This window comes from Cavia porcellus, unplaced genomic scaffold (assembly GCF_034190915.1).
Source record: "Cavia porcellus strain 051 isolate PalLab524CR breed Dunkin Hartley unplaced genomic scaffold, mCavPor4.1 scaffold_6, whole genome shotgun sequence".
Taxonomy (NCBI): Eukaryota; Metazoa; Chordata; class Mammalia; order Rodentia; family Caviidae; genus Cavia; species Cavia porcellus.
This window is the reverse complement of record NW_026947489.1, coordinates 93,102,936-93,112,999: the sequence shown is the minus strand read 5'-3', so window position 1 is coordinate 93,112,999 and position 10,064 is coordinate 93,102,936. Positions and strand designations below refer to the sequence as shown.

Here is a 10,064-nt window from a genome sequence, read left to right as displayed (position 1 = left end):
GTAATCCCAGGACTGGGGAGGCTGAGGCAGGAGGATCTCTGTGAGTACGAGGCCAGCCTGAATTACATAGTGAGACCCCGTCTCAAAAAATAAAATTAAGTCAAACCAAATTAAATTAAAATAAAATAAACAGGGGAGCAGAGCAGGGACATCATGGATGACCCCACTTGCTTTGCTTTCCTGGAGATCCCGGCTTGCCTTCTAGATCCAGGATGATGGGAGCAAAGGGCTTGGCTTGCACTTGCACCGTTGATCAGAAAACCCTAAGCCCGGTAAAAGACGCTCTGCGGCTTTAAGGCTGTCTGCTCGGCAGGCAGACGTAGGCAGGGCCGCTCTGCCTGCAGCCAGCCCAGCCGCAGCAGCCACCTCGGCAGCAGCCGCAGCGACTCAGGCACCCATGGGGCTCGGTTAGCCAGGTGGAGGATGGGGAGAGAATGGAACCATCCCGGCTCCTCCGCGAGATCAGGGCACACCGTGCCCAGCTCCTCAGCAGCAATCAGATAGAAGCGGTGCTGTCCGCCAGGATGCAGGTAATGATCTCCCCGGAGGAAGAGGAAGCTCAGGTCTGCCAGGTCCTGCCCTGCTCCCTGTGGATGCGGAGCGAGGGGAAGGAGGGGCTGAGGTCTTCCGTGCAGGGGGGGACCGGATGACAAAGGGGAAAACCACGGTGACACCCGCCCCGTGGAAAGGGATGGGGGTGTTGGATCCCGAGCCAGATGACCAGGCTGAAATCGCGAGGATCCGGGAGCCCTAACATGGTGCACCCAGCCAGGTTAGGTGTCCTGGGGGGAGGAAGTATCTCAGGTACCCTTGGCAGGCAGGCCGTGGGGAGTTACCAAGATGCAGGGTTCAAATCACAGCTCAGTAATACAAGCCTGGAGTGAAATTTCCTGCTGGGCACCCACTTGAGGAAAAATCCAGTCTTTCCAGGAGGCTCCTGTTTCTGTTTAATGAGTTCAGTTTTATACCAGGTGGTAACAAATGACAGTTTGTGACAATAAAAGTCCCCCAAATCAGAAATGATTCTCCGAAGAGGTCTTTGGCTTTTGCGCTGTATGAAACGTTTATGCTCTACACAGCCTTGCAATACAGAAGCCTTTAGAAAGAGAGAGAGCAAACCCACTTAAAAGCTAAATTTCAAACACTCAGGTTTAAAGTGACCTTAGTAATTCCTTCCGGTCTGAGTCTTTCAACGAATTTAAAAGCAAAGATTTTTAGAAACAAAGATTCAGAAACTGAGGGAGTTTGAGTTTTTCAGTCTGAGGTATGGTTTTATTTGGTGTTGTTTTTAGTGCATCTAGTATATTCGAGCTCAATTTCTATTTTAGGTACCCAAATTCTTGGCAAAAAAAGAAAAAAGTTTACTTAAAAACATCATCAAAAGAAAAATAAAATACTGCTAGGAAACCTCAGGCTTTATTTGTAACTCATGTTAGTGACATTATAAATTCCACCCCTGGGTACCATTTCAGGTTTTATAGAAAATGACCAGATTTAAGTAAAGTCACTGGAACTTTGGATTTCAGCCCTGGAGCAGTGCGCTCAACTTTTACAATGAGAAGGGGAGAAAATTAATAGACGAGAACTTCTGAAAATTATCAACCAAGTAAATTCTCAGCAGTAGTAGAAATTCAATACAGGATGAAATTTAATACAGGATGAATAAGTGCAAAATTTTTAAAAGTGAGCCTATCGTATCACTTTGGCTTGGGGCATTTTTAAACAGAAAACTCCTTCAGAGAATCCTCTCCACTCAACCTTTGGGAAGTCTGTCGAGATGGAGATGGACGGAGAAACCCTGAGGATTTCATTATGGGGAAGCGCTCCAGGCTGGAGGCTCCATTCTCTCTCCCTCTCCCTCCCCCAAAGCCAAGCAGCACAGGCTGTCAGTCTGCAGTCACCATGGCACCCCAGGCTCTGTGACACCCCAGGTTCTGTCCCCCAGATACCGCAGCTTGTCTCAGGGCGTGGCTGGAAATCCCAGGGTGCCACGCGGAGGTAACCACAAGCAGACCCGACTTTGGGTTCCTGTGTGTCACCAGCGGCCATCCTGGGAATCTGCCTGTGACAGACTCAAGCTGAGCCACTGCTCCCCACTCCAAATCTAGAGATGACACAGGCATTAGCACCTGTGTGTGCCTGATTCCAAAATCCCAAATGTGAAAGCACATAAACTCAAATACAAGAGTCCCGCTTATTTTTAATGTAAGCGTGTTTTTAAAACAACCCTTAAGGTATCATTTTTTATACAACCCCAAATACGCAAAATTAAGATGTCTTCTAAGCCAAGCACAAGTAATTCTCTAGGAGGCTGAAGCAGGAGGATTAGGTTCTAGGCCACCCTGGGCAACTTAGTTACTTAGCAAAAATTTTTAAATTTTAAAAATTTGCTCCAAAATTTTAAAAAGGTTTAGGGATATAGCTCAGTACAAAGACTCTGGGTTGAGTCTGAAGCAGCATCCAAAAAATTTTTGTTTCTTTCTAAAAAGGTCATTTGGATCATTTTGCTGAATATAGTGGCACACATCTGTCATACCAGCACTCAGGAGGCTGAGGCAGGAGGGTTCCCTCGAGCTCAAGGCCAGACTGTGCTACATAATGAGTTCAAGGCCAGGCTGAGCTACAAAGTAAGACCCTGCCGTCTCAGAAAATAAAACTTTAAAAAGATAGATAGATATCATAGGTGGAAAGGACTTTGGGAACCATTTCCAGCAGGGGAAACTGAGGCTGAGAACAGAGTTGACCAGCTCACGTATTTAATTCATCACTAAGGAAACTCTAGAAATCACATTCGCAATCTAACCGCTAGGAGACCATTTGACTCCCGCACGGCTCTTCCAAGAGCGTTCTGAAACACCCTGTTTCCAAGAGCACCGTTTGTTTCCGCGTGCTGTCGCTGGCTTTCTCGCAGCTGGAAGACGACATAAGCAAGAAGATGGACCAAGACGAAGAGGCTTTGAAGGCAGCTCGAGCAGAACTCAAGGAGGCCCGGCGCCAGTGGTACCACCTGCAGGTGGAGATCGAGTCGCTGCATGCTGTGGTGAGAGGGGTCTCCCGGCCTGGCCACGGTGGCTGCCAGATGTTGATCAAGACAGGGAGGGGGGCCCAGGATGGGGGCGCACATCTGTCATCCCAGCACTCAGGAGGCTGAGGCAAGAGGGTTGCTGCAAGTTCGAGGCCAGCCTGGGCTAGGAGAGCAGGACACCACTTTGGGCTTCTGGTGCCCTAAGGCCGCACTCCATCCACAGGAGAGGGGCCTGGAGAGCTCCCTGCAGGCCAGCGAGCAGCAGCACCAGATGCAGCTTCAGGACCTGGAGGCGGTGATCGAGGGGCTGGAGACTGAGCTGCAGGACCTCCGGCGTGGCATCGAGAGGCAGTTGCAGGAACACGAGCTGCTCCTCAACACCAAGATGAGGCTGGAGCAGGAAATCGCCACGTACCGCCGCCTCCTGGAGCAGGAGGAAATCAGGTACCCATGGGCACTGTGGGCTGAGAGGCCAGAGGTGAGGTGGGGACCCGTCCTCGCCTAGGCCCATGCACTGGGCAGCCATGGTAAAGAGGGACAAATAGTTGCTGGACTTGGTGGCGCCTACCTGTCACTGTAGCACTCAGGAGGCTGAGACAGGAGGATTGCCCTGAGTTCAAGGCCAGGCTGGTTATTAAGAGACAGGGTCTCACTGAGTCACTGAAATGCCACACACCAGCTCGAACACAATTTTCTTTAGCTTTTCATCTTGTTTTTTTCTGTTGTCCTTATTTTGTTTTTGAGACAGAGTCTCACAATGTGTCTTGGTTACTTTTCTCTCGTTGTTGGGAGTTTATTTAGCTCACAGTTTGTGGAGGTTTCAGTCCATCATCAGCTGGCTCCGAGGCAGGATGGTGCAGAGTAATAGTTCAAGGCAGCAGCCAGCAAAAGCAGCCAGAGCAAAACAGGGAGAACAAGCCTCTTCTCCTCCCTCATAGTATATGCAGACTACCTCCAGGGCCAGTGTAGCACTCACAAAATCTCAGTGCCCTCCCCCTGCATAGATGAGGATGTTTAGGAAGTAAGAACCCTGGCTCTCCTGGCTGAGTCCCTTAGTTCTACTTCTAAACTCAAACTGATACAATGTATCACCCATAGCACTATGTATGGAGGGCCTGGAACTCACTGTGTGATCTTCCTGCCTCAGCCTCATGAGTGCTGGGACTTAGCTTCTCTCTGCAGTTTGTCTCTTTCAAGATTAGTCTTTGCTTTCCATAGACTATCCACAAAGACAGTTTGGAAGATTCATGTATAATCAGCAGAATCCCACTCTAAGGCCCACTCACCATCCTTATACGCAGTTCTGGGTGGACTTAGAAGACTTCCAAGCTGGTGGTGGTGCACACCTGTGAACTCAGACAGGAGGAGCACTGCAAGTGTGAGGCCAGCCTGGACTATATATAGAGACCCTATCTCAAAAACAAAAGAGAGAAAGAAAGAAGAAAAATTTCCAGATGTTCCAATAGGAAAAGGTATTAACATAGGCAATCTTAATTGTTCATATATCAAAATCCATGATCACTTCTGAAGCTGTGTAGCTTGAACATGACAGGGCTACATTCTTTTAAAAGGAAACTTTTATCCTTGCTTGTTTAGAATTCAGAGTCCTCTACAAAACTAGATGAGACAACTTAGCTCATGATAAATCTTGATCATTTGTTAAATTTTTAAAAAGCATAAAATCAATTTAAAATATACCACTTACTAGCTAAGCGACCTTCAGCAAATTACTTAGCTTTCTGTTCATTGGTTTCCTAGTCTGTAAACTGGGAATTATAATAATATTAACTTTACCTACCTCATAGAACTGCTATGAGAGAACCAGGCACAGTGGCTCTCGCCTGTAATCCCAGCACTCAGGAGGCTGAGGCAGGAGGATCCTTATGAGTTTGAGACCAGCCTGGGCTACAAAGTGAGCTCAAGGCCTGCCTGAATGGCATAGTGAGACCCTGCCTTGAAAAAAGACTAAAAAAAAAAAAAACCTGCTATGAGAATTAAAGGAACTAACGTTTGTAAATTGCTTAAAATAGTAGCAGACACACTGTAAGTGCTCCACGGATGCAGGTATACATGGAGAGCTATGGTTTCATACATAGTTATGTGTAGTTATGCATGGATGTATTCATATGTGACTATATACTGTTAAATAAAATAAAGGACTGTGTGGCCACACATAGTATGGCACACCTGTCATCCCAGCACTCAGGAGGCTGAGGCAGGAGAATCACCACCAAGTTCACCACCAACCTGGGTTCTATAGTGAGTTCAAAGCCAACCTGAACTACATAGCGAGACCCTATCTCGAAAAAAGAAAAAAGAAAAATGCTTGTGAATCTTATCTAACTCCTGATCATTCAAGATGTTGACAAGTTGATCTCTAATACTTCTACAATCAAATTTGAATTCTTAATTGTGTTACTCGAGATCTACCAAAAAAGAAAAAGAGAAAAACACAACAAGCCCTCAGGTACCCACTTGTGCCAGTTTAAGAAGTTGTATGTTCCCTGAGTCACTCAATCCCCCAAGCAGGGAAGCCTCCTGCCTCTGCCTACCCTGACTTCGATGCTTAATGTTAGTCTGACACATTGCATTACGTAGGTGATATTTGTAGGCATAGGCATCACTTACAAACCATGGGATCATTCTGCATGTTACTTTAACCTCTATAAAGTTAGCTGTAACTGTTTTCTTTCATGCACACGATGCTAGGCACTTGACCGATAAAAGTCTGGTGTCATTTAGATAATAGCTCATTTATTGACATTTATTGGAAAAATACAACTACTCTAATCCAGGGATGGCGAACCTTTAGAGCATTTGGGGGTAACATGCAGCCCGTGTGCCACAGGTACACCAACACTGTTCATCAGTCCATCTGCTTGCTGATACAATGTTGCTAACACAGTGTTGCTGTGTGATGTAACTGTCTCCATTTTTAGGTATTATGGTTGTATCCAGGGTGAGAAAAAGGAGCCAAAGCCTACCACAAGTAGAGTTGGTTTTGTTTTACCCTCAGGTGAGTTGTTGAGTGCACTGATTTGAAAAGGGGTATGTGATGCCGGGTGTGGTGGTGCACGCATGTCATCCCAGCCCTGGGGAGGCTAAGGCAGGAGGATCGTCACAAGTTCAAGATCAGCCTGGGTCACATAGCGAGTTCAAGGCTTGCTTGGAGTATATGGCAAGACCCTGTCTAAGAAAGTAAAAGAAAATAAAAGCAGCATATGTCACATCCTACAGTGAAATTAAATTCTCCCATGTGGCAAAAGCAAGTCATATTTGCATAAAAGTTTGACACATAAGGTGATCGTGAAGATATTTCCACATTGTAATTTGTCACAAATAACATTTTCGCAGCCATCATAAATGAAATCTCTTTTTCAACAAAACTGTCACAAAAGTATGAGGATGAGAACGTGGAGATGGTAACCAAGCAGGCAACATTAAATGGAAACATGGCGAAGGAAAGCGCCAAGGCTCATGGCACCGTTCAGTAAGTAAAATAACTTCCACCACAAGCCCAGCACTCGGGAGGCTGAGGCAGGAGGATTGCTGAGAGTTCAGGACCAGCCTGGATTACATAGTGAGACTCTGTATCAAAAACAGAGACAGTGGGGGCTGGGGATTTAGCTCAGCGGCATAAGTGCCTGCCTTGCAAGCAGGCAGTCATGAGTTCAATCCCTGGTACCGGTAAAAAGGAAAAAGACCAAAAAAAAAACAGAGACAGAGGCCGGGGGGTTAGCTGGGTGGTGGAAGTGCCTGCCTGGTAAGCACAAGGTCATAAGTTTGATCACTGGTATTGAAATAAAAAAACAAAAACTGAGAGAAACATAGAGACAGAGAGACAGAGATAGAGTAAATATAGCTGAAGAGATTAAATTCAATCAAATAAACCCAGTAATGAATGTTGTTTCTAAACAGCCTTAATCAACTGTGTTTTGTTTTAGGTTTTGGTTTTCTGAGACAGGGTCTTGCTATGTAGTTCAGCCCAGCCTTTAACTCACTCTGTAACCCAGGCTGGTTTTGAACTCCCATCGATCCCCTGCCCCAGCCTCCTGAATGCTGGGATGACAGGTGTGCACCACCACACCCAGTTTATACTGTGATTTTTAAATCAACATGAATATATATATATATAATTATATATATTCATGTTGATTTAAAAATATATAAATATATGTATTTTAAAAAAAAAAAAAATATATATATATATATATATATGATGAAAATACACAAGCAATCAATCAATTTACTGGATTTTGTTTTCCAAAAATCAAACATGAAAGGCTGGGGATTTAGCTCAGTGGCACAAGCACCTACCTGGCAAGTGCAAGGTCGTGAGTTTGATCCCCAGCACCAAAAAAAAAAAAAAAAAAAAAATCCTAACATGAGAATTCTGTATAGGTTTCACAGAGCTCCTTAGAAATTATCTCTTGATGGCTTTAAAGCCTTGTATGTCAGTCATATGTTTCACGGCCTGAAAGTTACACAGTTCCTTTTGCTCACTGCGGATGAGGAGTAGGGTACATAGGTACGGCAGGCACACTGGTTGCTGTGGACAGCGAGTCCCCTTTTTCATCCCAGGACTGAGAAAGTGGACGAGGTCATTAAGGAATGGGAGGGTTCCTTCTTCAAAGACAACCCTCGGCTGAGAAAGAAGTCCGTTTCTCTGCGGTTTGACCTGCACCTGGCGGCGGCGGACGAGGGCTGCGCGCAGGCCGGGCAGGACAGCCTGCCGGACATCGAGGTCAGGCTGGTCATGCGGCGCTCCTGCAGCATCCCGTCCATCCAGCGGCCGGCGCCCGGGGACTAGGCTGCACCGGGGCGACCTCCACCTGCAGGGCCGTCGGGCCAGCCGTGCTGAGCCCCTGTCCACCACGTCAGCTCTTCAGGGCGCAGGGAAAAGCTTCGGATCGGCATGTGACTGTTGATCCACCTCAGGGGAAAAAGACAGCTAAGAGATAAGGTTTCTCCGAACTCAGGAGCATATATATTTGGGAGCAGGAGAGCTCAAAAATAAGATCAGAAATTCAGGATGGTTTCTATTTTATTTGTTCTCCAAATCGTCTGCTTTTTCCTTGGATGTTTTATCAGAAACTCTGTGTACACGGTACTGAGCCGGTCTGGTTAAATCTGTGATTTCACTCAGTAGCTGAAAGCTGTGTGGCACCAGGGGCGAACGTCCGGCACGCGTCCGGCACGCGTGCCCCAGCGAGCTGTTTGTAATCACTGAAAACTCTAAAAGGTTCGCCATCCGGGCTCTAAGGAAAGGGAAAAGTCTGATTTTAAAATGTGAAGAGCCACCATGGTTTCCTGGTTGGCTAAACTAAAAGGTTTGTTCTACTTTAAAAAGCCAGCCATGATAAAATTTTAAGGGAGACTCCCTCATTACTTAGAAGTTTTCTTTTTGAGACAATCATTTGGAGGCTTAGAAAAATGAGACTTTTCTTCACAAGCAAACTATAGAATATAGTCCAAGGTTATTTTGATAATAAATCCAACTGTTACTCTACACCTGAAAGTTATTTGTAGGCAATATCTGAATTCCAGAAGAGCCACTCTATTGAAAAAACTTTTTTAAAAATCAGAAAAAAAAATCTGAAGGCCAGTTATAAAGTTAAAACACAAAAAGCAAACTGAAAGGGTGTTTTCCCTAGTTAGCAGAATGATTGCCCACCTCCCAGTGTCCCAACATTCACACCTAGAAAGTTGAATGCAGTCACATCTCGGCCTAGGTAAGATGCTCTATGAATTACTATAAATACTTCTTATCGTCCTTTACGTGAACTAAGATAATGCTATTGTTATCTAAGCTAAGAGTCTTTGTGGGATTTGTCTTTAAATTGTTCAAATAAATTGTAATAAATATGGATAAAAACATATTTGTGGATAAGTGAAGCACTGTTGCAAAGTTTTCTAAAGAAACTCATTTATTTGACAGAGGTGTATTTATTTTAAAACCTAAAAGAATAAATACCTGTCTTAAAACATTAGAAACTGATAGGCTATTTTTTTTCCAAGCAGAAAAAAAAATGGAGAGGTACAATTCATACTTTTTTTCCCCAGCTAAAGTATTTCCTAAGGGCTACAGCTACATTAGAACTTTAGGCCAGTGTGCATATATATATATGCTGTATGTATATATGTGTATATACGCTGTGAGTGTATGTATATATACACTGTATGTATATTTATACACAGCACTGAAATGTCTGTTTTCATCAGAAGAAAATTATGTGAATCTTGAACATAATACATGAGTAGAACATTTTACATTTTCTTTCCGTTCCTTCCGATTCATCTCAGCCTGGCTTACTCTGTTCAGTGAAAAGGAGATGATTTTGTTCCATCAGGGATGTTGCAGCATGTTAAGTGCTAATTCTCGTGTAACATCTGACCCAGTACATCCCATAAGTAAATAAAAATGTTTCTTTGAGGCTGGGCTGGAACTCGGTGGTGGAGTGCTTGCCTCGCAAGTGCGAGGTCCTGGGTTCAGTTCCCAACACAAAAGAGAAGTCTTGTTCAATATTTGTTAAATGCTACAAATGTGACCAGAGCTTTAAAAATGCATTCATAACTGCTATTGTATTAAAGTTACTCTGCTAAGCAACTGTGACTAAAGCAATCTACCTAAGGTCACCGTGCAGTGTACAAACCGTAGTACTGGGCATTATGAATGTAACTGCTTGTTATTGTAATTCTACTATGCAGCTATTGTGTGTAAACATGTACATTTTAAACCACAGGACTCGTTTTATAAAAAGAACTTTATTTCCTTTGAGCCATTTTAAAATCGGAATATGAATTTACCAAAGTAAATGATACCAGTACAATAAAAAAAAATTGAACCGTGAACTGGGCTGCCTTGTATTTTGAATTTGATACTTAGTTCTCCAGGCTCAAAGCGATCTCTGTCCACACCCTAAGGAACTTGGGCTGGGGATTTAGCTCAGCTGCACAGCGCCTACCTGGCAAGCGCAAGGTTGTGAGTTCGATTCCTGGCACCAAAAAAAGAAGCAGCTAGCAAGAAAACTGTAATCAC

General features: G+C 44.5%; 1 protein-coding gene across 4 annotated transcripts; it reads left to right on the top strand.

Moving 5' to 3' along the window:
- The first annotated feature begins 291 nt into the window (after window positions 1-291).
- On the top strand, window positions 292-9,877 carry Krt222 (keratin 222). 4 transcript variants are annotated; one of them, XM_063251516.1, is made up of 6 exons: window positions 292-530; window positions 2,912-3,013; window positions 3,249-3,469; window positions 5,965-6,041; window positions 6,380-6,515; window positions 7,607-9,877. In XM_063251516.1, exons 1-6 carry the CDS (start codon window positions 435-437, stop codon window positions 7,833-7,835), a joined length of 861 nt encoding a protein of 286 aa, XP_063107586.1. In that variant the 5' UTR covers window positions 292-434; the 3' UTR covers window positions 7,836-9,877. The 4 variants fall into 4 exon arrangements, with proteins under 4 accessions (XP_063107586.1, XP_003467138.2, XP_063107587.1 ...); XM_003467090.5 differs by having other exon boundaries at window positions 302-530; window positions 2,912-3,040; XM_063251517.1 differs by having other exon boundaries at window positions 347-530; window positions 2,810-3,013.
- The last annotated feature ends 187 nt before the right edge of the window (window positions 9,878-10,064 follow it).

Coding starts and splice junctions, on each gene's coding strand:
- Krt222 (XM_003467090.5), top strand. CDS start 435: ATGGAACCATCCCGGCTCCTCCGCGAGATCAGGGCACACCGTGCCCAG. Junction 3,041..3,248: donor TCGAGTCGCTGCATGCTGTG/GTGAGAGGGGTC, acceptor CTCCATCCACAG/GAGAGGGGCCTGGAGAGCTC. Junction 6,516..7,606: donor AAGGCTCATGGCACCGTTCA/GTAAGTAAAATA, acceptor TTTTCATCCCAG/GACTGAGAAAGTGGACGAGG.